Source organism: Dermochelys coriacea, chromosome 25, assembly GCF_009764565.3.
Source record: "Dermochelys coriacea isolate rDerCor1 chromosome 25, rDerCor1.pri.v4, whole genome shotgun sequence".
NCBI classification, from domain to species: domain Eukaryota; kingdom Metazoa; phylum Chordata; order Testudines; family Dermochelyidae; genus Dermochelys; species Dermochelys coriacea.
The window spans coordinates 1724497-1749265 of record NC_050092.1 but is presented as its reverse complement, the minus strand read 5'-3'; the positions used below and the strand labels follow the sequence as shown (position 1 = coordinate 1749265).

At 46.8% G+C, this 24769-nt stretch overlaps 1 protein-coding gene across 1 annotated transcript; it reads right to left on the bottom strand.

The window, feature by feature from the left end:
* Window positions 1-118: 118 nt before the first annotated feature.
* On the bottom strand, window positions 119-23914 carry LOC119848477. The gene is made up of 7 exons (XM_043502879.1): window positions 23811-23914; window positions 21685-21785; window positions 16119-16258; window positions 11945-12212; window positions 3267-3448; window positions 2568-2626; window positions 119-410 (listed from the first exon to the last, which is right to left on the bottom strand). Exons 1-7 carry the CDS (start codon window positions 23912-23914, stop codon window positions 257-259), a joined length of 1008 nt encoding a protein of 335 aa, XP_043358814.1. The 3' UTR covers window positions 119-256.
* Window positions 23915-24769: the final 855 nt, after the last annotated feature.

Sequence of the window (24769 nt, the reverse complement as noted above, 5' to 3'; positions counted from 1 at the left end):
TCACTGGAGTCCTTAGGAGCTGCAAATGCTTCCCAGACACAGACCATGGCCCGCAGTGTTTATTAAAAAGCTGCAAAACATTCTGGAGGTAATTAATTTCCACACAACCACTGTTTAAAATACCTTTAATTTATAAAATAGCCTTCTCTCATTTACATATAGTACAGACAGTCTGGCAGAGGGTGGGCACGGCAGGACAAGGTGCTATTTCACTCTCCCCTCCCTGGAAGCTCCAATCCCTCACTTCCCGAAGTGTCTAATAACTCCCACATTTACACTTCTGGATGGCGAAGACAGTGCGGATGTTGCCACTGCGGCTCTTGAATGTGTGTGTGTTGTACTGGTGAGGGACACAATGGCTGGAGGCACCTTCCGCCCAAATCAGGCATTTCTCTCCATTCTGCGAATCCCTGTGTTAAAAAACAAAAGCATTGATTACCAAGATGCACAGAAGATGTAGCATTCTCAGTCTGACCAGGGATCTGGGTTCATAGCTCACATCCTCTGACAAAGCTGGGCTCACAACTCATGTCTGGTCTCTGAAGCAAGCCTGGGTTCACAATTATTATTTGTACTGGGGTAGTACCTAATGATAATGCCCAGTTCTCATATAGAGCTTTTCATCAGTAGATCTCACAGCCAATTACAAGGGAAGTATCATTTCCCCACATTTTACAGATGGGGGAAAGTGAGGCACAGATAAGTGACTTGACTGGCTCAAGGTCACTCAGCAGACTGATAACAGATTCAGAAATAGAACCAGGTCTTCTGAGTCCCAGTCTAGTGCTTTGCCCACTAGGCTACACTGTCTCTCTGCCTAGGAGCCCCCATCATGGACCAGGACCCTATTGTGTTACGTGCTGTACAAACACAGAAAAAAAAGGTGGTTCCTACCCCAAAGAGCTTACAGTCTTCAGCATGTACAGAGACACTACAAAGAGAACAAAGCAATAGTAACAGTACCAAGAAACTATTTTTAAACACCCAGAGAAAGCATTAGCAAACTGCACAGAAGACTCTAGACAGTGGGGGTGGAGAGTGGTTAGGCTGCTCTCAGCCCAGAAGTGGAAAGATGCGCTTGGAGCATCTGCCAGTTTAGATTCTGTCTGATGCTCTCTCACAAGCTCTTTGGGTGAGCCATTTCATCTTTCTGTCTCAATTTCCCCATCAGTAAAATGGGAATCATTTATTTATTGTTGCTTATTTGTTTCCGTTTGTGCTTATCAGAACTCCCTAGGCATGGTGCAAAGCTAAAACAAACTGTAGCCAAATACATGTCAACAGGCAGTGAAAGACAGCTGTTCTCATCCCCAGACAAGTTCTGACCGCACCAAACCTCAAAACAAGCAACACCGCTTCCCATTTCCCAAACCGACCCAGACAAAGCCTAGAACAACAGGTGAGTTTGCAGCATGTCAAAAAGATGATCAAATTCAGGCTCTGGTACATCAAGGGAGAAAGTGAATTTGCAAACCAAAGACTGTCACCAAGAACACCCTGTTACCAGCCCCCTCTCATTTAAACCAGCTGTAGATTTGGGATGCCTGCAGAGGGACATCTATGGAGAGCAGTTTAAGGGGGAAAGATTCCATGGGGATGGCACCCCACCATGCCATGACTTCTATGAGCAAAGAAGGCAATTTCAGCCACAGATAGCAGGATCATCATTGCCATAGTGTCTGCAATAGCTTTCGTGTCCAACAAGAAGGATGTTGCTAAATTGGAGAGGGTTCAGAGAAGAGTCACAAAAACAATGAAATGATTAGAAAATCTGCTTTATAGTGTTAGTCTCAAGGATAAAGGTATAAGATGATCCAATGGCTGGAAATTGAAGCCAGGCAAATTCAGACTGAAAATAAGGTGTACATGTTTAATGGTGAGAGTAATTAGCCATTGGAACAATTTATCAAGGATCGTGGTGTATTCTCCATCATTGACAATTTTTAAATCAAGACTGGATGCTTTTCTAAATGATATGATCTAGAATTATTTGGGAGAAGTCCTATGGCCTGTGGTCAGACTAGATGATCACAGTGCTCCCTTCTGGCTTTAGAATCTATTAAATACATGTGCATTTGGCTGTCTGATAGAACAAGAAAGCTTCCAAGTTCTTTGTCCAGGTTCTTATAGTGCACCCACTGCTGTAGGAACAGCGTCCAAGTTATAAAACTCACACTTGGATTGCCATCTTCAGAGTCTATGCTTGATTCCCTTTGCTCGAATCTCATGACATTACTAGAAATATCAATCTGAGATGTGAATTTGCGAAAGACAAGTGAACTCAATGCAAAATATATTGGTGCAGTTACCCTACCAAACTCTGAGACACGAGCCCAAAAGCAAAGGTAATACAGTACTAGCTCGCAACTGAATGAAAATGACAGACTCCTTGGAGGCAGCTTGGATGCTGACTTTACACTTGTTCAATTGAATTCAGGTCAATGGAGATACACAGATATAAGTTTGGGCAGAATTTGTCCTTCATTCTGTAAGGAATCTGCATTTTTAGAGGATTTTAGCTAACCCTACTGTAAGGGGAGCGGCTGTGAGTGAACTGCTGTGCTTACCTAAGCAGACAATGATTCCCTGAGGTGCAGCTCCCCAAGCACCGTCCTACATCAATTTCCTGAAAAGATTTGCAAAACAAAGACATTAAAATCACTTGCAAGGCCCTGCGGATAAACGCCCAAAGGGACACAGCATTCCAGCTACTTGGCAGTAAGTCTTGCTTGTGGGACAGTGCTGTGTGCTGATACTGTCTACATGCAAGGGGTTATTTTAACCTATCTTTAACTGATGAATAGTATTAACTCTGGTAAAGGATGCAGCTTTCATTGTGTCAGAGTACTTTAAAGTCACATTAAACATTTGACTGAATTTTTTTGCCCAAGAAAATAACATGTATTGCTTTATAATTTAGTTTGGGATTGTAGATTAATCCATGGCAGTGAAATAAGACCTCGGCAATACACAGATATTGTACTGGTGTAACTATTTCAATTAGATGTGTGACTTTTTAATGAAGTAATTATACCAGTATAACTCATAGTGTTGGCTCAGTTATGCTGGTATAAATTTGCTTATACCAATATAACTTATTGCCCTTTACTGTATAGGAATAGCGATACCTGTATAGAGCACCCTTAAGCCAGTTTAACTTGCATCCACACAAAAGTGGGAATTGTACGGCTTATAGTTAAAGTAGTACAACTTTTGTGTTTGGACAAACCCTAAGACTCTTTTAGAGCTGCATGCAATTGACTAACCGTCAGTCGCTCCTCACTGTCCCCAGCAGAGTTGTGTATGATTTCATAATAGTATTCTACATAGGAAACTCGATAGCAGGTTTCTTTCATTTCACAGTTTTCCAGAGTTTGAACCACCTCAACACCACTTGGGCTTTTGATCAGAACACAATCAAACTTTATAGGTGCACAGAAGAGTCCTCCTGAAAGAAGATGAGAGTGTAATTTAATGTAGGGCCCAGTCCTGAGGCCATTGCATGTGCAGCTTTCCTGCTGGGCATCGTCAGCATGAGTTTGACGTACAGAGCAGCTGCAGAATCAGGCCTCAATCATGCAAAGCACAGCATGGAAAGTGCTCACTTCCTAGGTTAGGAGCTGGTCTCTCAGTTAGCAAGCCCTGGGCACACTTCTTATTGTCAGCTTGAGCCACTGTTTTGATCTTTATGTTGCTGTCTTGGTGATTTCACTGCGTGTCACAGTGATATTATGCATGATGCAGACATCATGATCCCAACAGACATACTTTCCTCCTCCAGGGGCCAAATCCTGAAGTCCACTCTTCAAAATCAGTTCGAGTTATGTCTGAGGAAGAGCTGCAAGACTTATACTCAATGAATATTTAATAATTTTTTTAACATAATATATTAATGGCTGAGCTACCAACAGGTCTAGGGAGGAAGAGAATTTACTTTTACATGGTTCTTACATCGTGCAGGAAGCCAAAGCCCTTTGCATAGGAAAGTATTGTCCTCAGAGCTACTTTGAGGAGTTGGGTAGTAAAGTAGCATATTGTGATGTTCAAATTTTCTGGATCACCTTTTGGATTTGATTAGCTCATCTCCTCATGATCCCCTGCCTGAGCTAGCAGACATCACTTTGGTCTGACATCTGCTTTACACTTTCACTTTGGATCTTAGTGTTGAACACTTCCTGCCCTTCCATAAATTTTCACTATTATTTTCACTCAGGTCTGACAGACACTGGCTCATTGAGATGATGAATGTTCTCTGATGTTCCTCCGTTGCATAGCATTACGGTTTATGAGCTATACATTTTCATGCTGTGTTTTTGATAACAGCCACGGGTTGACATCTATTCCAGGCAATTGATGAAGGGAGTCAATATATAAATTTCTGGAAACTGATAAAGGACACGTATTATTGGCGTGATCATTAAAGGGATTCAAGAGGGCTCCGTATTCAATGGGCTCCGTGCTGTGACCTACACTATTGAACCCTTTCATCAGCACTCTTGTTCAGTGGTTTTTAAAAGTTACCGTGGACTCACATCTTACACTAAAGCTTCTTCCATGGACTCTTAGCCATCCAGCCTCCCAATCCTGATCCCACCCCTACTTTGAGGCAAGTAGATGGCCAGACAATGGCTAGCTCCAGTAAACTTGGGAGGAGGAGATTGCTCCTTGAGACAGACAACCCAAAGGAATGGGGTAAGGGTGGGACCATGGCCCACACCAGCCAATAGAACTGATGCAGTTCTGTGCATACGAAACCCTATTAAAGGGCATGACATTCCCCCTCTCTGGTTTTCCAAGGGATTTCAGCATTACTATCCTCGAGTCCCCCAGCCAAACAAGATCTGTGGTTTCAAAGCCACAATGTAGCTGTGTGAAAAGACAATATATTAAGCCAGGAATCCAGTCTGGTCTGTGTAACCACTCTAAGAAGCCAAGATGATACTGAACTTATTAATAGGGTCAGCCGCTAGGCTACACCTCCCCTTTTGTCTTGGTGCCCTGGGTGTGGCACTTTATTTGTATTGGTAGTGACTCTCCCCTTGTTTCTCTAATCGCTCTGCAGCTGGGTACTGTCTTCCTGCATGTCTCATACTCATCCAGTTCTAGTGTCCAAAAAACTGATCACAGCTGAATTTACCCCAAAGACAGACACATAGCAGCCACAGGAAAAGCAGGTGAAGAGGTAGTTGTTTCAGTTTAGTTGGTCAAAACCACAACATCAGCAACTCAAACCCTAGGTGAGTTCCGGCGTGATTTAGAGCCATCAGAAAGAATCATCACTGACAGAAGACCAACAGATCTTCATTATTAGAAGCAGCTTTGCAAGCCACATGGCAGTGCTCTGTGGAAAACAGCACAAGAACCACTGTCCTAGAAGGAGGTGTAAATTCAACGATGATCCAGTTTGCAGATGATGCCAGCACTGGATGGGGAGCAAACAACCAGGGCAGAAATAAACTACAAAAGGTCCCGAAGAGATTAGTACAGGAGACTGAGAAAACGAGGCAAGATTCAGCACTAATAGGAGGAAGCCCTATGTACATGGAGTGGAAACAAAATGGAGAGATTGAAAGCAGGACCTTGGGGTGCCAGGTCATGGGCTCACACACTGGTTTCCTCATCCTGAGTGTGGCTACTGTGATATGAAATAACCCTCATCAGCAACAACATTCTTAAAGCAAACTACATTTTTTTAAAATAGCAAAGTGACTGACTTGAAGGGTACACACACAGTCTGTCCAATTTTCAGAGTAGCAGCCGTGTTAGTCTGTATTCGCAAAAAGAAAAGAAAAGGAGTACTTGTGGCACCTTAGAGACTAACAAATTTATTAGAGCATAAGCTTTCGTGAGCTACAGCTCACTTCATCGGATGCATTCCGATGAAGTGAGCTGTAGCTCACGTCCAATATGGCTCTTTGTTAATGCATTAGTTGAGCATAAGGACAGATGTTCTTCTCTAACCTTCTCAGCCCCCTTTCTTCTGTGAGGTAGGTAAATAAGGATGAAGATCCCTGTTTTACAGGTGGAGGAGGGTGGCTAGATGATACAGCAAATAAGAATCAGACCCAGGAGTCAAACCCTGGTTCTCTGGCTTGCAGCTTGAGCTCCCCCCGCCCTTCAGGCAAGTCATTCAGCCTTTGTGACTGCTGTAAAGAGGGTGTGAGAATACTTTGTGCTTTTCCAGCTGTGCATCTTCAGGCACTTGACAACACAGGAAAGGTGTCATTGACCTAAATGTTCGAAACTGACTAGCGATCAGGTGCCCAGCAGCAGATGCCTGGAAGGGGCCAGGTTTCAGAGTAGCAGCCGTGTTAGTCTGTATTCCCAAAAAAGAAAAGGAGTACTTGTGGCACCTTTTCTTTTTTTTTTGGAAGGGGCCAGACTTCCAGAGGGTGGGTGCTCAGCACTGTCTGGAAACTAGGCTCCCTCCAGGTGTCTCAATTTGGGCATCCCAAATCACTGGTTATTTCTGAAAACTGAGAACTACTGGGAGATTTTCAGATCTGCCTTTAGGATTCTGAGGCCCAATTCATCCAATGGGAACTGGGCGTCCACATCCTATGTGCAACTTTAAAAATCTCAGCCCAGCCATTATTGTCACTTTACAGATGGGAGACAGAGAAAGAGAAGCAATTTGAGCTGACACAGGAAGTCAGATGCTGAGCCAGGAACAGAACCGGATCTCCGGTGTCCCACCCCTGGGCTTTAACCACTAGATTCTTCCTCACATCCCATACTGTGTCCTGTGTGGGAACAAAAGATATTTTAAGTAGAGAGACTCTACTACACTCAGCATCCCATACCACATACCTCCAACCACACATGGAATATCCTGAGGGAAAGAAAAGCCTCCACTGGGCTTGGAGACAGAGCGCCTAATTCTTCCACTCTTACACCTGTGCAGTTTGCATATACAATACTTCCATTCACTTTAGTTCTGCATTATTTAGTTCTTGGTTGGCTGTGTCCTCCTACCGGATCTCACACATGCTGTCCGGCAGGAGGAGGCCAAACTCACTACACACGCTCTCTCTGTTCCGGGAGTCTGAACAGTGTGCACCTTTCACACCCAGAGGTCTCTGTGTTCCAATGCCATTGACTTTGGACCAGATTTTTTAAGGCATCTAGGCATTGCCGAACTCAGCATTGCAGTGCCTAGCTGATTTAGGAGCCCAAGCAAGTCTATTGGGATGTAGGCACCTAATGAATTCAGCCTATGGGATTTAGGCACTTGGTAATTTAATCCCCATTTGCAGTTAATAGGATTTAGGCTTCCCAGAGTACCTAAATCACTTTTCAAAATGATATTTAGCTAGGCATCACAACGCTGAGTGCAGCAATGCCAATATACCTTTAAAAATCTGGGCCTTTCTTGTCTAAGTCTCTCCGGACTTATTTGTGTGCTGCTGCTGTTTGCGTATCCCGTACTTGGAGAGTGGGTCTTTGTCCCTCTCTAGTGGCTGGTCCACATAAGATATTTATTAGTAGAGCTAGTCAAAAACCTTCTTATGGAAGAGTTTTTCCTCAGAAAATACCAATTTGACAAAAACGAAAGGTTTCATGGAACCCTATACATTTCAACAAAATTTTCAACAAGAAGTTATTGTAATAATTTGTTTAGACTTTATCATTTCAATTTATATGCTATATTATGTTATAAGTTATAACATGAGAGAAAAGTCAAAATGATAAAGTTTGAATGAAACTTTTCAACCTCATTGAAATGAAATGTTTAAAGAAAATAGTTTTGATGTGTCTGAAACATTTTTTGCAATTTTTGTTTTATGGTAAATTTTGAAAATGCACCTTTTCATTCCAAGTGAGGATGAAAGGAAATTTTGAAATGTTAGAATTTCCTGCAGAATGGAAATTCTGTTTCCTGAACAGCTCTGCTCATGTGTCTGCTACTGCTCACAGCTGCTGGACTGGACTGTTTTAAGTCCAGCAGCAGAAAGTCAGGTTGTTAGCACTGAAGGTTACAAGTTCAAAGCTGGAGGTCACTCCAGATAAAAAGAAAAGCAGTACTTGTGGCACCTTAGAGACTAACAAATTTATTAGAGCATAAGCTTTCGTGAGCTGTAGCTCACGAAAGCTTATGCTCTAATAAATTTGTTAGTCTCTAAGGTGCCACAAGCACTGCTTTTCTTTTTGTGAATACAGACTAACACGGCTGCTACTCTGACTCCAGATAAAGTATCAGGCCTGAAGGGGGGGGGAGGAGGGGATGCAAAGGGGGCAATTGCCCAGGTGCCCGGGCGATTTAAAAGGGCCCGGGGCCCCCAGCTGCTCTGCTGCTATGGTTGTGGCGGCAGCTGGGAGCCCCAGACCCTTTTAAATTGCCAGGGCAGAAGCGGCAGGCTGGCGAAGTTGGTGGCTGGTCTGTGCTGCCCCTGCAAGAAAACGCTTCCTCTCCGCCACAGGAACCAGCCCCAGACAGGTAGGGCTGGGTGTGGCCCCGGGGGATGGGACTGCTCTGTGCTCCCAAGCTTCAGGTGTTCTGCCCTCTAGGACTGTTCTGGGTGGGGGGATCTCTGCTCTGCACTGGCCCAGCAGGGCTGGTGAGTGCGGCCAGGCAGCAGGTCATGGGGGAGTGGGTCTCTGGGGGGTCTGTGTGGGGTTCTTGGCTGTGAGGGGGTGTGGGGCACTGGGCAGTGGGGGAGGTTTGTATGTGTTGGGGTGCTGGGAAGTTGAGGTGGGGCTGTGGGAGTGCTGGGCAGGGACGGTGGCGTGCAGGGTACTTGGCTGCTGTGATGGGCTGTAGGCGGGGGGGGGGGGGGGCGCGTGGGATAGGGAAGGATAGGCATAGGAGTTGGGGGGTTTTGGGAGGTGAGGCCGTGTGGCATAGCATGAGCCCGCCACAGATGGGAAGGGGCATGCTGGCAGCACAAGGTTGGGCAGGCTACTGTCCATCTGGCAGCTGCCGGTTTGTAAATAGTGCCCTCGCACTTGGCTGGGCAGAGTGGGGCTACCCCTGCCATGCCATGCCCCATTGCTGGCCCCTCGTTCCAGGTACTGACCTCCCTGCAACATGCTCCATTGCCCCCATGGGGGCCCACAAATATATTTGGCACCAGACCCACAAAAAGTTAATCCAGCCCTGACTCCAGGGCCATCCCTAGCCATTCAGGTGCCCTACACAGCCCCCCCGGGGTGGGGCTATAGGGGGCCCAGGCCTCCAGGGGCATAGGGGGGCAGGCCCCAGGCCTCCACATGTGGGGGGGTATCACAGGGTCTATGCCAGCACTCCCACTTTTGTGCCTGCACCCTGAGTTTAGACTGGTATAATAAAGAGTCCCACCACCTTCTTCAGTGGTTTCACCTTTGTGTCTTTATTTACAGCGTTCGTGTGCGGTCCCAATTCCCCCAACAACAATTACATCACAGACCCCTCCCAGGGTCTTCTGGCCCTTGAGGTTCCTTCCAGGGGCTAAGGAAACAGAGAAACAGCCCTCCTATCTCCTCCCCAACCACCCCATCACTGAGATTTTCCCTGGACTTTTATAGCCCTCCCACTCTTTAGCCCAGCTGTTCCCACTGGGTCCTGCTTGTTGCTCTCAGCTAGCCCTCATTAGGGCTTACAGCTGGGCTCCCTGCTGCATACCCATGTCTCTCTACCTGGCCTTTGACCAGAGAGCCGTCTGCAGCCAGCATTTTGGCAGGGCTTTAAAGGGGGTTTTACCCCTGCCCTGCCACAGGGGGGTTGGTCCCAGGCCTCTGCAGGGAGCCAGGAGCAGGCTTGGGGGCAGGGGGGAAACCACACCCCAGCATGAACCGGTGGAGCGGAGCATGTTGGGGCCGGGTCGCTCCACTTCCTGCCGCCCAGTGAGTGCAGGGGAGGCCCTACCCCTGCTTCAGTCCTCATGGAAAGGGGTGGAGTGGGGGCAGGGCGGGGCTGGGGTGGAGCAGGGGCGGGGCCTATGGGGAAGGAGCAAAGCAGGGGCCAGAGCAGCACCCAGCTGCCTAGGGCACCAGGAAATGTGGTGCCCCAAATTTCCTGGTGCCCTACGCAGATGCATACTTTGCGTCTGGGTAGGGACGGCCCTGCCTGGCTCCTAGGTGTGTGTGGGGTGGTACCAGCAGTGGTGAAGGCAGCCGGGTGGGCACATCCCTTTCCAGGGGGCCCATTGACTGCTCTGCCCTGGGGCCCGGAATTGCTGTCCGCAGGCCTGTAAAATATGATGTAAACTGCACCCCTTTTATTTCACTGTGATGTTAACTTTGAAATCTAACTAGCAACTGTTTCACTGCTGATTATTCTAGCAGAATCATTCACCTACTGTGCTTATCCCACTATCCCAATTCAGCCTCTAATGCACTTTCATGGAACCCTCTGTTGCTCGGAGATGTGAAAAAACACTCCCCAGAGTGACAAAAGTTTTAACGATGAAAAGCACCGATGCGGACAGCACTTCACTGGCAGGAGACGCTCTCCCAGCGATGAATCTACCACCCCCCGTTGGAGGTGGTTTTATTTGGTTGCCGGGAGAGCTCTCTCCCAGTGACAAAAGAGCAGCTACACTGCGTACCTTGCAGCGGCGCAGCTGCAGTGGCACAGTTGCCCCATTGTAAGGTGTGCAGTGTAGACATAGCCTTAATCCTTTCTCAGGCTCCATGAACCCCACTGGTCATAACCTCTGTCCTCCTTGAATCTGCCTCCCCCAACTAAGCTTCCACAAAGCAAGTTCTGCATTCTGAATCTGAATCCTTCCTGTGTTGTCAAACAACACTTAGGGCACCAAGTCACTTTATTCTGGAATAATTGTGTGCTCACAAAGCAGGCTAATTATTTCAGAATAAATTCTGGAACAGAATGTCTCCACCCCCAGTTGTTTCAGAACAGTTTATTCCACAATAGCTCTTCTGGTCAATTTCCCCCAGTAGACAAGCCCCTAGGATTGTTCACCTCTTTTCTGCAGCTGTTCTAAAGTGAGGGTTTCCAGGATCTTTTTCACAGTAATCCTCATTCCCATATACTTACACCAGATCATAGTGCATTTAGTGCATATTTCCCAGACAAATTCATTGCTACTATCCCAATTATTTGGTATTTGTCTCCAGTTAAATGCATTAGCCACCTACTGCCCACTCCTTTGCAAGCTGGGTGCACTGTTCATCGCTGTTTGCTCAGCCTCCACTTTCAATATCATTTGCAAACTTAGGCTTTGTCCACACTAGCACTTTTGTCAGTCAGGAAAAAAAACACACCCCGACCAACATAAGTTTCACTGAAAAAAGTGCCAGTGTGGACAGCGCTACAACGGTGGGAGATGCTCTCCTGCCAAAATAGTACTGCCACTTGTAGGGAGTGGTTTAGTTATGTTGGCAGAAGAGCTCTCTCCTGTCGGCATAGAGTGGCTACCTGGGAGACCTTACAGCAGTGCAGCTGTGCAGTCTGAGACTCACTGTAATGTCTCATCTGGTGGGTGGCCCCTCTAACTGTTCCGCATTCCTTTAGAACTCCATGTATATTATCTTCAGATGAAAGGTGCATATTGTTATCAGTCCTTGCGTCAACTCACAGAGGCAGAAAATTATCATCAAACCCATTTTACAGAAGAGGGCATTCAGGCAGAGAGAGGTCAAGTGGTTGCACTACAGGTCAACAGCAGAGATGGGACTAGAACCCAGGAGTCCTCAGCATCAAGCCCCATACCTAATCCATACACCCTGCTGCCTCAGTGCAAGGGGCTTGCATTAAATGCCAGATCATATGAACTACCCTCCTGTCTAACCAATAGTCAGACATAGCTTTAAGTAGCATAAGGGAGTTTTTTAGATTTCACCTGGCGTTCTCAGGTTGCAATAGTAGCATTTGAGGTGCAGATCCCAACCCTGAGATATGACAAGGAGTAACCCCTTCCCCGTGTTCACCTCCTCAGCACATCAACTCCTCTCACCCACCCCATAAGATGAGGAGGGAAAAGTTCCTCCTCTTTTTCCATACCTCTTGCATGGGCTGGATTGGAGCACTTTCCAACATCCACAGTGAACTCCAATGGGGTATCTGGAAAGAAGGTTTTCAGGGATGGCAGCCGGAGACACTCCTCTGGGCTTGTGTTACACTGGCAGGCCTCAATCACTTCCACTTCCTGAACCCCTTCAAACAGCAGCACCCGCTCCACGTGAACTCTAGTGGGTTCACAATGGGAATCCAAAGGGCAGGAACGTTCTGCTCCAGTCGACAGAGGCAGCTCCATCTGCCTGTCCTGCAACTGCACAGAACAGTCACAAGGTAGCAGGTATATTTAAAAAAAGCAGGGGAGGGAACAAAGAGGACCCAGGTAATTATAGATCAGTCAGCCTAACTTCAATACATGAAGAGACTGCAACAAATTATTAAACAATCAATTTGTGAGCACCTAGAGGATAATAGGGTTATAAGGCATAGTCAGCATTGAGATGTCACAAACAGGTCATACCAAACCAACACGTTTTTCTTCTTTGACAGGGTTACTGGTCTAGCAGATGGAGTGAAGTTGTAGACATGATTTGCCTTGACATTAGTAAGGCTTTTGATGCACTCCCCCATGACATACTCATAAGCAAACTAGGGAAATGTGGTCTAAATTAAATTACTATAAGATGGATGCAAAAACACACTCAACAAATAGTTATCAATAGTACGCTGTCAAACTGGGGGCATGTATCTAGTGGTGTCCTGTAGAGCTGTGTCCTATTTCAAGTATGATTCAATATTTTCATTAATGACTTGGAAAGTGGAGTGGAAAATATGCTTATGAATACTGCCCCTCCCTCTACAGGAATAACTATCCTGGTATAGATCACATTTATACCAGGATAACTGTGTCCACTCTAAGGGCTTGTACTGTTTTATTTATATGGATATAGTTAAAATGCTGCAGCCTTTGGGTAGACAAGTCCTGAACAGCACAGGCTCTTGCTAGTTTGTTAAGTAGGGTTCTTTGTCTCGGCTGAAGTGTCACAGGTTATTTTACACAAAGGGAGGAGAAGTATCCCTACTAAAAAGAAAAGGAGGACTTGTGGCACCTTAGAGACTAACAAATTTATTTGAGCATAGGCTTTCGTGAGCTACAGCTCACTTCTCACGTTATGCTCAAATAAATTGGTTAGTCTCTAAGGTGCCACAAGTCCTCCTTTTCTTTTTGCGAATACAGACTAACATGACTGCTACTCTGAAACCTCTCTATCCCTACTAAGGATCTGCTCTGAGAGCCCTGATGGCCAAGTAGAGAGAGGCCAACACCACAACAAATAATCTGATTCTGTGGCTGCCAATTTTACTGACCCAGACAGGAAAATGCACCTGGCCTCTTCCCACCTGTGCAAACTGACAAGCTTAGGAAAGAAGTTTTTAATTACTGGGACCTAGTGTAGAGCAGACGTGGCCTAAAGTACCAGCATCAGTGCTAGGCTGCAAGGATGGGGGGGACGTTAAGTGATCCCAAAGCAGGAGCATAGCCACAGGTGGGTCTGGGTGGACTGCGTCCCACCCAGATTGGGCCGGAGCCCCCCGAATCCACAGGCTGAGACTCCTGACCCTGTTTCAGTGTCCGTCAGCTGGCCGTGTCCCTCTCCTACCAGTGTGACGAGCTGCTGCCCCAGTCTCCAACCCCCAGGCTAGCCCCGCAGGGGGTGTGCCTCGTGGGGGTGGGTCTAGCGCTGGGGCCAGAGACCAGGGCAGCAGCGTGTGGCACCAGCAGGAGATGGGTGCGCCATGAGGCTGGGCTGATGGACACTGGGCCGGGGTCTGGAGGGGCAGCCTCATTTTCTGGTGCCTGCTGAGCAGTAAAGGCTGGTTAGAGAGGGTCTGGGCTCCCCCATCCACCTCCTGCCCCCCATCCCCAGGGCACTGGATCCTTCTTGCACCCCTGATCCTTCCTGCCCCCCTCCCATGGCCCCCCATCCCTCCTGTTCTTCCCGCCCCCCGTCATCACCCACCCAAAAGCTGGGGCCCACACGGTTTTCCTGTTCTAGCTATGCCACTGTCCCAAAGTCCATCAAACACCATCTAGTCAAGGTATTATAATGTAGGAAATATTGCAGAATCATAGAAATATAGGACTGGAAGCAGTATTGCCAACCCCAAATATTCAAGAATCATGAGATTGGCTTTAGAATCATGAGATCATGTACAAATAATAGATTTGCTGCTCTTTTTATTTGCCTTCTGCTTTTGGATCCTTTGGGAGGCACTGGGGTCACATTTTGAAGCTTTCTCCTCAGGCTCGAGGGCTAGAAACATAGTTTTTCTTTAGGAACGAAGGCTGAAATCATCACATATCCACTTGACTCCTAGGACTGGGGCTTTAAGGAAAACAATAATGATCATGAGAGTCGGCAACACTGTTTCTAGTCCAGTCCCCTGCACTGAGGCAGGACTAAGTACTATCTAGACGATCCCTGACAAGTGTTTGTCTAACCTGCGAATCTCCATATACATTTGAGCTCTGGCTGTTTTTCTCACAGCAAGTCTGACACCCAAGGAGATTCATTTCCTCACTTTTTTGTCGGCTGGCAGGACAATATGGTAGATCAGGGGTCGGTAACGGATGGCACGTGTGCCAAAGACAGCAGGCGAGCCGATTTTTAATGGCACCCTGCTGCCTGCCGGGTCCCAGCCGTTGGCCCCGCTCAGCCCGCTGCCGAATCCAGGTTGGGGCCCCGGCAGGCAGCAGCGAGCCATTAAAAATCCTGCCCGCCATGGCCCGCTCTTCTCTTCCCCCCCCCGCAGGGGCAGGGTGAAGAAGCTTGGTCCTGCCGGCTGCTGCTGCAGGGCAGTCAAGGTCCCCCCCCGCCTCTTTCCCTGCCCTGCTGGGTTCCTACCCCTCATCCTCTCCCTCCCGATCAGCTGATGGCCCTTGTGAGGGGGTGGGGAAGGGGAGCAGCTCCAGGGAGGAGGCAGAGAAGAGGTGGGGACGGGGCCTTGGGGAAGGGGGGTGGAATCAGGGCATATCCCCTCCAGCTCCCTGCCGAGAGCTGCTCTGGGCAGGGGGCTGGGTGCATCCCCACGACCCTAGCCCACACCCCCACCCCCTTGCCCTGACTCCTGCACCCCCCCTACACACACACCCAGTCCTCTGCCCTGACTCCTGCACCCCCACACACATACTCAACTCCCCCACACCCCATGCCCTGACTCCTGCATGCCCCTCACATGCCCCCAGCCCTCTGCTCTGACTCCTGCCCCCCCCTCACACATACTCAACTCCCCCACACCCCATGCCCTGACTCTTGCACCCCCCACATTCCCACCACCCTGAGCACCAAACGGGAGCTCCTGCATGCCCCCCTCCTCACATTCCCACCTGCACCCCTCACACCAAATGGGAACTGCCCATGTAAGCGCTCCACACCCAAACCTCCCAACCCTGAGCCCCAACGCTGAGCCCCCTCCCTCATTCTAGCTCCTGGCCAGACCCTGCACCCCAACCCCCAGTCTGCTCCCTCACCCCCAACCCTGTGCTCAGTGCACTCCCACCCTCAGCTCAGTGCAGAGAGAGAGGAAGAGAACGGGCTAGAACCAGGGAGAAGGTAGGTACCCACTCTATGTGGGCAGAGCCGGGATCCCAGACCGGCAGCGGGCTGAGTGGCAGCGGGCTGAGCTGCTCAGCCCACTGCTGGCCTGGGGTCCAGGCTACCAGCCCCACTCAGCCCACTGCCGGCCTGGGGTTCTAGCTGCCGGCCCCTTGCCAGCCGGGGTCCCAGCCGCAGGCCCCGCTCAGCCCGCTGCCAGCCTAGGTGAACAGAACCCCAGGCCGGCAGCGGGCTGAGCGGGCTGGCAGTGTAAGATCAGCATTTTCATTTAATTTTAAATGAAGCTTCTTAAACATTTTGAAAACCTTGTTTACTTTACATACAACAGTAGCTTAGTTATATAATATATAGACTTATAGAGAGAGACCTTCTAAAAAAGTTAAAATGTATTACTAGCACGTGAAACCTTAAATTAAAGTGAATAAAAGAAGATTTGGCACACCACTTCTGAAAGGTTGCCGACCCCTGCAGTAGATGAACAGTTTAGTATATTTCAGGTGATCTATTTAGGAGCATATAGAAAACCATAATGCATGACCTACTTCTGGATGTAACTGCTGCCATTGCGGTGATAGCAAAACATAGAGATGCACATTTCTCACCTTTTTAGTTCTAAGAAAGTCCAGCATAGAGGAATGTTTGGAAAACCCTGGAAATCCAGACTGATGTGAGTTTATGCTTTGGGATAAACAGTGGGACCTGCACATCCCAACATCCAGACTTACAGGACTGCCAGAGATGTCTGTGAACAAAGGAAAGATGAAGTCAGAATCCCTACAGAATGCAGAAACTCTTACTATTTATTACTTGTATTGTGCTAATGCCCCAGCCATGGACCAGGACTGGATAGTGCTAGGCACTGTACAAACACAGAACAAAAAGATGATCCATGCCTCAAAAAGCTGACAAACTGAAAGAAACCTCTGCTGCAAATGGTTGCCTAATTCTGCAAAGAACAAACACACACAAATCCACAAATAGAATGTGGTCATTTATTTTGACTGTAGTTCATGATTATATACTTTGTAGTAGACTAGCAAATTCGCTCTAGCATATTTTATAAAAAGCAATATGCGCTCAGTAACAGGAAATCACATGACAATGTCTCTGCCATCTAGTTTTTAAAGAGAAGTGGGGCGAAGACCGCCCCGGTGTTTTGGTGAGAATCACTACGTCTGCATATTAGCAAAGGGAGAATGTGAGAAGTTCTATTGTGGTTGAATTATTTAACCAAGATAGTTGGAGAGTCTGGGTAAACTCTCTAATTCATGGGAAAACACAGCATTCAAGCTGGTCCTCACACCACCTGAGGAAGTCTCACACATTCAAGTTGGGCATTTCTTGCCTGTGAAACACCAGTGATTATCAGCTAATAATTGTTTCCCCTAGAAATACTTCAGAAAATTGGCTAGTTCTCTCCAGCAACCTTGTCTATATTCAAAGTTGCTTCAGTTGCACTTTACATTAATTTAAAAATCAATTTCAATTAAATCAGTGGACATTTTTACTTCAGTTTAGATTAAATCTGTTCCCAGTTGATTTAGGCTGAACCACAATGGGCCTGCTTTAAATCAGAATAAGTATCCACATAGAAATTTGCACCAGTTTAAAATCACACAATTAGGCCATGACTACACTAGCACTTATGTCAGCAGAACTTTGGTCATTCAAGGGTGTCGCTCAAGGGTGTCGTAAGCACTTGTGTGCATAGCGCTATGTCAGCAGGAGAGCATCTCATTGAGCTGGTTTTATTATATCGAAGGGAGAGCTCTCTCCCATCAGCATAACTCGCTACATGAGTGCTCTTCCAGTGGCACCCCCATCAGTACAGTAAAGATTGTAAGTATTGACAAGGCCTTAGTTAAACAGCTGCAACATTCTCCTGTAGACAAGGCCTTGTGTGGACACTTAGGGCTTGTCTGCACTATGCAGCTTTAAGTGACAAGGCTGTGTCAACTCTCTATCGGTATTTTGTCAGTACTGTTGCCAACAAAATACTTCCAGCTCCACGAGTGGCATAGGCTTTGTCGGCAGGAGAGCGCTCCTACCAACAAAGCTGTGTTCACACTGTCGCTTGCGTTGGCAAAACTTGTCTTTCATGGGGGGCTTTTAAAAGTACCCACAAAACACAAAAGTTTTGGCGACAATGTCGCCGTGTATACAAGCCCTTAGGCTATGTCTACACTACAGACCTGAATTGGCGGGAGAGGGATCTCCTGCCAGCATAATTAAACCACCTCCAATGAGCAGTGGTAGCTCTGTTGGCAGGAGAGCGTCTCCCACTGACATAGCGCTGTCCACACCAGCGCTTTTGTCAGTGACACTTATGTGAGTCAGGGATGTGTTTTTTCACACCCCTGACTGATAAAAGTTTTACCAATAAAAGTAGGCATAACCTTAGTTCAGTTTAAACCAGGTTTATATCAATTCAGTTTAATTTGATAAGGAATCTACTTAAACTAAATTGATATACTCCGGGTTTAAACTGAATTAAGAGCATCCACACTGTGTTTTTCATCACTTTAACTCAATTGGTTTAAAATCACACCTTTAGTTAAACTGGTGTAAGTTTGAATACGAGGCCTCACTACAGAAAGCCTGGTGCTACCTCTAAATGAGTCACTAATATGAACATATTCTTAACAAGCATGACAGCATAATAAGACAATTACAATGACTGAGGCTTTCTGAGGTGTTTTGCACCGTGTCTGAAATCATGAGGGCTATATAAAAGCCACATGCTTAGCAAAGGTTTCAGAGTAGCAGCCGTGTTAGTCTGTATTCGCAAAAAGAAAAGGAGTACTTGTGGCACCTTAGAGACTAACAAATTTATTAGAGCATAAGCTTGCATCCGATGAAGTGAGCTGTAGCTCACGAAAGCTTATGCTCTAATAAATTTGTTAGTCTCTAAGGTGCCACAAATGCTTAGCAAAGCAAAAGAACTCCAGAGCTGTCCAGATACGCTACAGAAGGACATATTCTGCTTTTTGTTTCTAGATTTCTCTGTGCTGTAAAAATGTAGAGGGGGTTTGGAAGCTATCATCTCCTCTATTCCCTTTTCCCTCATTCCTTGCCTGGCAATACACCATGAGAACTTCAGCTAAAGTGCCTGCCACAGCTCCAAATTCCAAGCCATAGCAGAAAGTTTGTCTCAGCTTGGATGTGATACTACTATGCACTTTGACAGCACTTTTGCCCGAGGACCTCAAGCACTGAGGGGATTAATTCTTGCAGCCCTCCCTGCGGTAGAGATGATTGTTCTTGCTTTATGCCCTGGGAAACTGAGGCACATGAGGAATAGTTTACTTGCCTAATGTCATATTGAGCCATTGCAAAGCTGGGAAAAGAACTCTGTAGGTTCTAGTCCTGTTCTTTAATCACTAAATGATAACATTTACAGTCAAAATTGCATAAATGAAGCTGGTTTAGGAAGCCTCTACAATTGTATTTGGCTGGCTGCAAAAGGAACCAAGACTATATAGGGCCCTTTGGTTTTGGTTTTTATTTTATTTAATTTTCCCCTGGAATTTATCGGTGTTTATTACTCCAACAACTAAAACAGGTGACAATCGGTGGAAAAACTATTAATAATTTTTCTGGGTAAATATCAGAGTTTATTTTGGTGGACAGAAGGATGGGGGAAAAGTATTCAGTAGATTAATGCTTTGATTAATGGAATTCAATGTGGTTTGCTGCAGAACTCAAAGAGAATTCAATACATGCCATGTCTGAGTTTCAGAAAACAACAGTTCTTTAATCCCCAAATAAAACTTTTCATTTGAATAAACAGTTGACTGTTGTAGACTTAGAACTATTAGCCTATAAATATTTACATTTAATAATTGGGCAACACCATGTGAAGCACACACTCAACTTCATCCTTTTCTCCTGGTTTTTTTTTTTAAACTTTTGAATACTTCCTAGTGTTCTGAAGCGTATTCTGATACAGATTTTTCTTTTCTTTCCATTTTAGTGTGTCAGCTCTTTAAGTGTTAGCTGCTAGCTGCTTGAAATGTGTACATGGTGGGCATGAGAAGCATCAGTATGTTCAGATGCACATGTATGATGGGGAAGGGGTGAGATATCTCAGTGGTTTGAGCATTGGTCTGCTAAACCCAGGGTTGTGAGTTCAATCCTTGAGGGGGCCATTTAGGGATCTGGGGCAAAAATTGGTGATTGGTCCTGCTTTGAACAGGGGGTTGGACTAGATGACCTCTTGAGGTCCCTTCCAATCCTGATATTCTATGCACACTTACTTCAGCGCTCGTGTGCCTGTTTGTTTATTGTGTGCATCTTCTAGACCAGGGGTGGGCAAACTATTACCCAGGAGCCGCATCTGGCCCTCGAGTTCCCGCTGGGGAGCGGGGTCCAGGGAGCTTGCCCTGCTCCAGCACTCCAGCCAGGGAGCGAGGTCAGGGGCTTGCCTCACTCCGCTTAGCTCCCAGAAGCATCAGCATGTCCCCCCTCCGTCTCCTACTTGTAGGGGCAGTCAGGGGCTTTGCACTCTGCACCCGCCCCAAGCGCCTGCGGACAGGGCAGCATCCAGAGCCGCCTGGCCGTGCCTCCACGTAGGAGCCGGAGGAGGGACATGCTGCTGCTTCTGGGAGCTGCTTGAGGTAAGCGCCGCCCAGAGCCTGAGCCCCAGCCCTGATCCCCCACCCACCCTCTGAACCCCTCGGTCCCAGCCCAGAGCACCCTCTTGCACTTCCAACCCCTCATCCAGAGCCCTCACCCCCCTCTGCACCCCAACCCCCTGCCTAGGGTGACCAGATGACAAGAACAAAATATTGGGACACATGGGGGGGCAGCCACAGGCCCACCCCACCCCACCAGGGCCGGCTCTAGGTTTTTTGCCCCCTCAAGCAAAAAAAAATAAAAAAATAAAAAAAGCCAGAGTGCTGCCAAAGCAAAATATCAGGACAAATGGTATCCCAACCGTACATCGGTCAGGACACAGGACAAACAACTAAATATCGGGACAGTCCCGATTTTATCAGGACGTCTGGTCACCCTACCCCCGCCCCCGCCTGGAGACCCCTCCCACATCCTGAACTCCTCATTTCTGGCCCCACCCCAGAGCCCGCATCCCCAGCCCGAGCCCACACCCCAACTCCCAATTTCGTGAGCATTCATGGCCCACCATACAATTTCCATACCCAGATGTGGTTCTCAGGCGAAACAATTTTCCCACCACTGTTCTAGACTAATACAGAGCCTTAGTTCAACAGGCAGCTTTGCATTTACACACAGACTAATGTATTATTGTAATACATATAGCTCTTGCAATGTATTGTATTTTCCTAATAAAAGTAGCTATTTTGTATATATTTGAATGATATAAAAATAGGGTGAAAATGGAAAAAAATGAAAATAATTGTTGTAAAACCCAGGATTTTTTTGTTAAAAATTGGTTTAAACTGAAAACAAAGGGGCTTAACTATGTACAACTTTCAGTAGTTGCAGCCCTTTGACGTATTTCTTCATTTGCACTCACTGTAAGAAGAAGCGGCACATTGGTCCAAAAAAAGATGTTACCTCACCCAGCTTTCAGAGTAGCAGCCGTGTTAATAAGTCTGTATCCGCAAGGAGAACAGGAGGGCTTGTGGCACCTTAGAGACTAACAAATGCATTTGAGCATAAGCTTTTGTGAGCTATTGTTTCTCTAATAGTCTGGGACCAACACAGCTTCAACTACACAGCACTCCCAAGATTAGTCCTGAGAATCAAGTCATTCTGGTACAATACACCTTTGAGCTAATGCAACTTTGAAAGGTTGCAAACGTTTGTCTTGAGAGAAAGTTCAATACATTTGGTACAGAAAATAAAGCTTGTTTGGTTCAGGAGAATGTACTGACCAATTAACTAATCTTCCCACTAATTAATATTTTGTGAAATGTGCTTTTAGTACCTGGTTATATAAGTGAACAGTAGCATTAGCCTTTCAAGGATCTTGCTAGGAGTGCAGTGTCCCAGAGGTTGATTAGGTAGCATGCGTTGGGGTGTCACCATTACATTTATTTACTTCAGACCGTAGCTCTTTGGGAATAAAATGACAGTGAAGTCTTGTGTGCAGCCATATAATGTCAAGAGGGATGTTGATGATGGAACAGGAGTGGGAATGTTTAAAGTAATCAGGCTTCTCAGAGCCTAAAGGAGAAGTTCACTTACCATGCCCAATATAGACAGAATGGCTCTGCCTCCTGCAGCAGCCCCTCTCTGCAAACAAGTTCCTTCCTTCACTTTTCCTGCTGATGGCTCCTGCACCTGCACTCACAAAACATAAAGCTCATCTGATCACCAGCTTACAGCTTGAGCTGCCTTCCTTCTGTAGCTGGAAGGGGAGTTTGAGCTCCAAGCAGAAGACATACAGACCTCATTTCTTTAACTTTATGATTTTGTTTTAAGGAATAAGCAGGATCAAAGTAGTTAAAAATGAAAATGACCCATTAGATCTCCAAGACTACTCCATAGCAAGGATAGACTGTATACACTCCATCATTAATTACCATTAACTAATCCTTGATTCAGCCATCCCCATTCTCACTTTACTCAGCGTGGCAGAATCATGCCCCAGCTTATTGCTGATGTCTGACAATCACCTCAGCACAGTATAGAAGAGGGAGCAGACAAGTAGAGATAATCCAGTTCTCCAATAAAAGGATGCATCGGATATTAAAATAATTCTACACTTGATCTTAGCACTTCCCCTGTTCATTCACAAGTCCTTTACTCCTTAAAATCAGCACACAGAGCAGTAAAAACCATAGGGAGGAAAAGAGAAATGAGACTTACTGACAAGGCTGGGAATACAGAAAAGGCCACTGAGAAGCACGGTAGCCAGTGAAAGATCCCTCATAGCTGCACCCTTGAAGACACTGACTTGTCTCCAGTATTCCTATCTCAGATATTTATAGCTAGAGCTCCCTTAGCAGGGGAGAAGGCACTTGCAACAGAGACAAATGGGTCTGTATATTACTGACATATGTTGCCAAGATTGTGATCTGAATAAACACCAAAGTGGCCTCAGCAGTAATGGAATCTCATCACCAACTTGTCTAGGGGAGCGGGTTCCAGCCACACTTCAAAGCTTTGCTTGGAAAGGGCAGGTTTTCCACCACAGGATGGGGGATTTCTCCCCCCTCAGGGGGCCTTTGTTCTCACCACCACTTTCAAGCTAATTAAGCTCTCAGTAGCTTGGAGTCATTTTTAAGTTGTCTTATTTAAAAGAGACTCAAGTTCTTCAGCCTCATTCATTGCCTTTTCTCTGGAGATAACCGTCTTTTGTTTCTTTTCAACACCAGACTATAGATTAACCCTTGCTCTTTGGTAAACAAATGCATCATGCAAGGCTCAGAGTCATAGGAGATCTGCAGAGCATTCCCTCTGGAGAGCAGCCCAAGGCAGGTATCTGAGCCTCCCTTTCTGCCTTTCTTTTTTTATCAGAGGGGTAGCGGTGACCAGACAGCAAGTGTGAAAAATTGGGATGGGGTGGGGGGTAATAAGAGCCTATATAAGAAAAAGACCCAAAAATCGGGACTGTCCCTATAAAATCGGGACATCTGGTCACCCTAGTCTGTATCCGTAAAAACAACGAGGAGTCCGGTGGCCCCTTGAAGACTAACAGATCTGTTAGTTTTTAAAGGCCACCAGACTCCTCATTTTTTCTTTCTTTAACCAGTCTGAACCTTTCAACTCCCTTTCAACCTTTCTTTCTTTCTTGCTCAGTAAAAACAAGCAGGAAAGTTCCTCCTTCCTGAACTACAGAGGAGCAGAAGCACCATGGACCCTTCCTAAGTGCAGCAAGAAATTGTCTCTAGATTGTGCATTGGTTTCTGGGACTGCAATATAACTCCCTGAAGAGCTCTCACAGGCCTTGTCTAGACTAGGAAAACAGGTCCTTCTTTCAACCGAGGTAAAGCTAGTTCCATTGAGTTAACATGATTGAGGCCACAAGCGTAGCTGTCAGGGTCCCTCTTTGTTATGTAGTTGAGAAAACTCATGGCCACAAGAAATTGGGCTGTCAGGCTCTGTATCTGTCAAAGGTCACTAGTGTGCAGAACTGTGGCAGGCCTGCAAGCACTGCAGTGCGGGAGAAGTTGCAGAGCAGAGGGCACTGAGCAGAGAGGGCAGAGTCAGCACTGGGCACAGAGAAGAAAGAGGATGCAGGGATGAAAGCTCATGGCATAGGGCATGGAGCACAGACCAGGGCGAAAGTGGCACCGAGTTGGGGCACTAGTGGGGAGGGAGGGGACAGAGTCTGGTGTGCACAACGACTCCGCTTGTTCTTTTTTTACCTTCTGGCTTCTATCAGGTTGGAAAATGAAATGACCGTCCCACACGATCCCTGCTCCAAGTGCCTGAACACCTGGAGCATGTCCCACTGGCTGAAGCGAATCATGATAGGTCATAGCAGTTAGAAACTTCATAATGTATCCTGGAAAATGCTTCTGTGCATCTCTGTGCTCTGCCTCTGTGACTGAGGAGAAGAAATTGAATCCCACAATGGGTCAGAGGGTTTGCAAAGGCCTTACACCAGGGGGCTGGGATGGAGATAGACCGGAGACTCCCTTGTTATCCAGGCGATTGATTAGATGGAACCCTGATGTCTGCTTCCCCTGGCCACAGCCACTTGCAGCCGGGCTCCCGGAAATCTCCTCAGGGTGTATGTGTTGATTGTAGTCTCCTTATTCTGTACCCACAGAGGCAAGAATGACAGAACAAGGTCACTATGAGTGAACTCCAGCAGTCTCTCACAAAGCCCAGTGCACAGGCACACAGCTGGGAGGCTGTGAATATTCCATTGATAAATACACAGCCCCCTTGCGGAATGCAGTGCAGGGCACACGTCTCAGTTCAACCAGCAGTGCACAGGGTGCATTTTTTCTTTGGCCTATACTTCATCTTACCACCTCGGTTACAGCAAGGAGCTCCCCACGACACGCTCTGCTTACGGTTGCCTGAGCACACTCTGTAATTATAACCTGAGTTTTCCGTCACTCAGAACTTCCTGAAACATTTACCTTTGAAACTGAAGTTTTCCAGCCTTGGAAGGTTGAAAAGCCTGAAGGTGAATTTCATAGTCAGGCATCAGAGCAAAACCAATTCACCCTGTGATCTACAGGATGTCAGACTAGATGATCTGGGGGTCCCTTCCAGCCTTACTCTCTAGGATTCTAGGAGGCCCCCAGGATGCCAGGCGCTGTACAAACACAGAACAAAAAGACGCTCCCTGCCCCAAAGAGCTAGAGTTGTC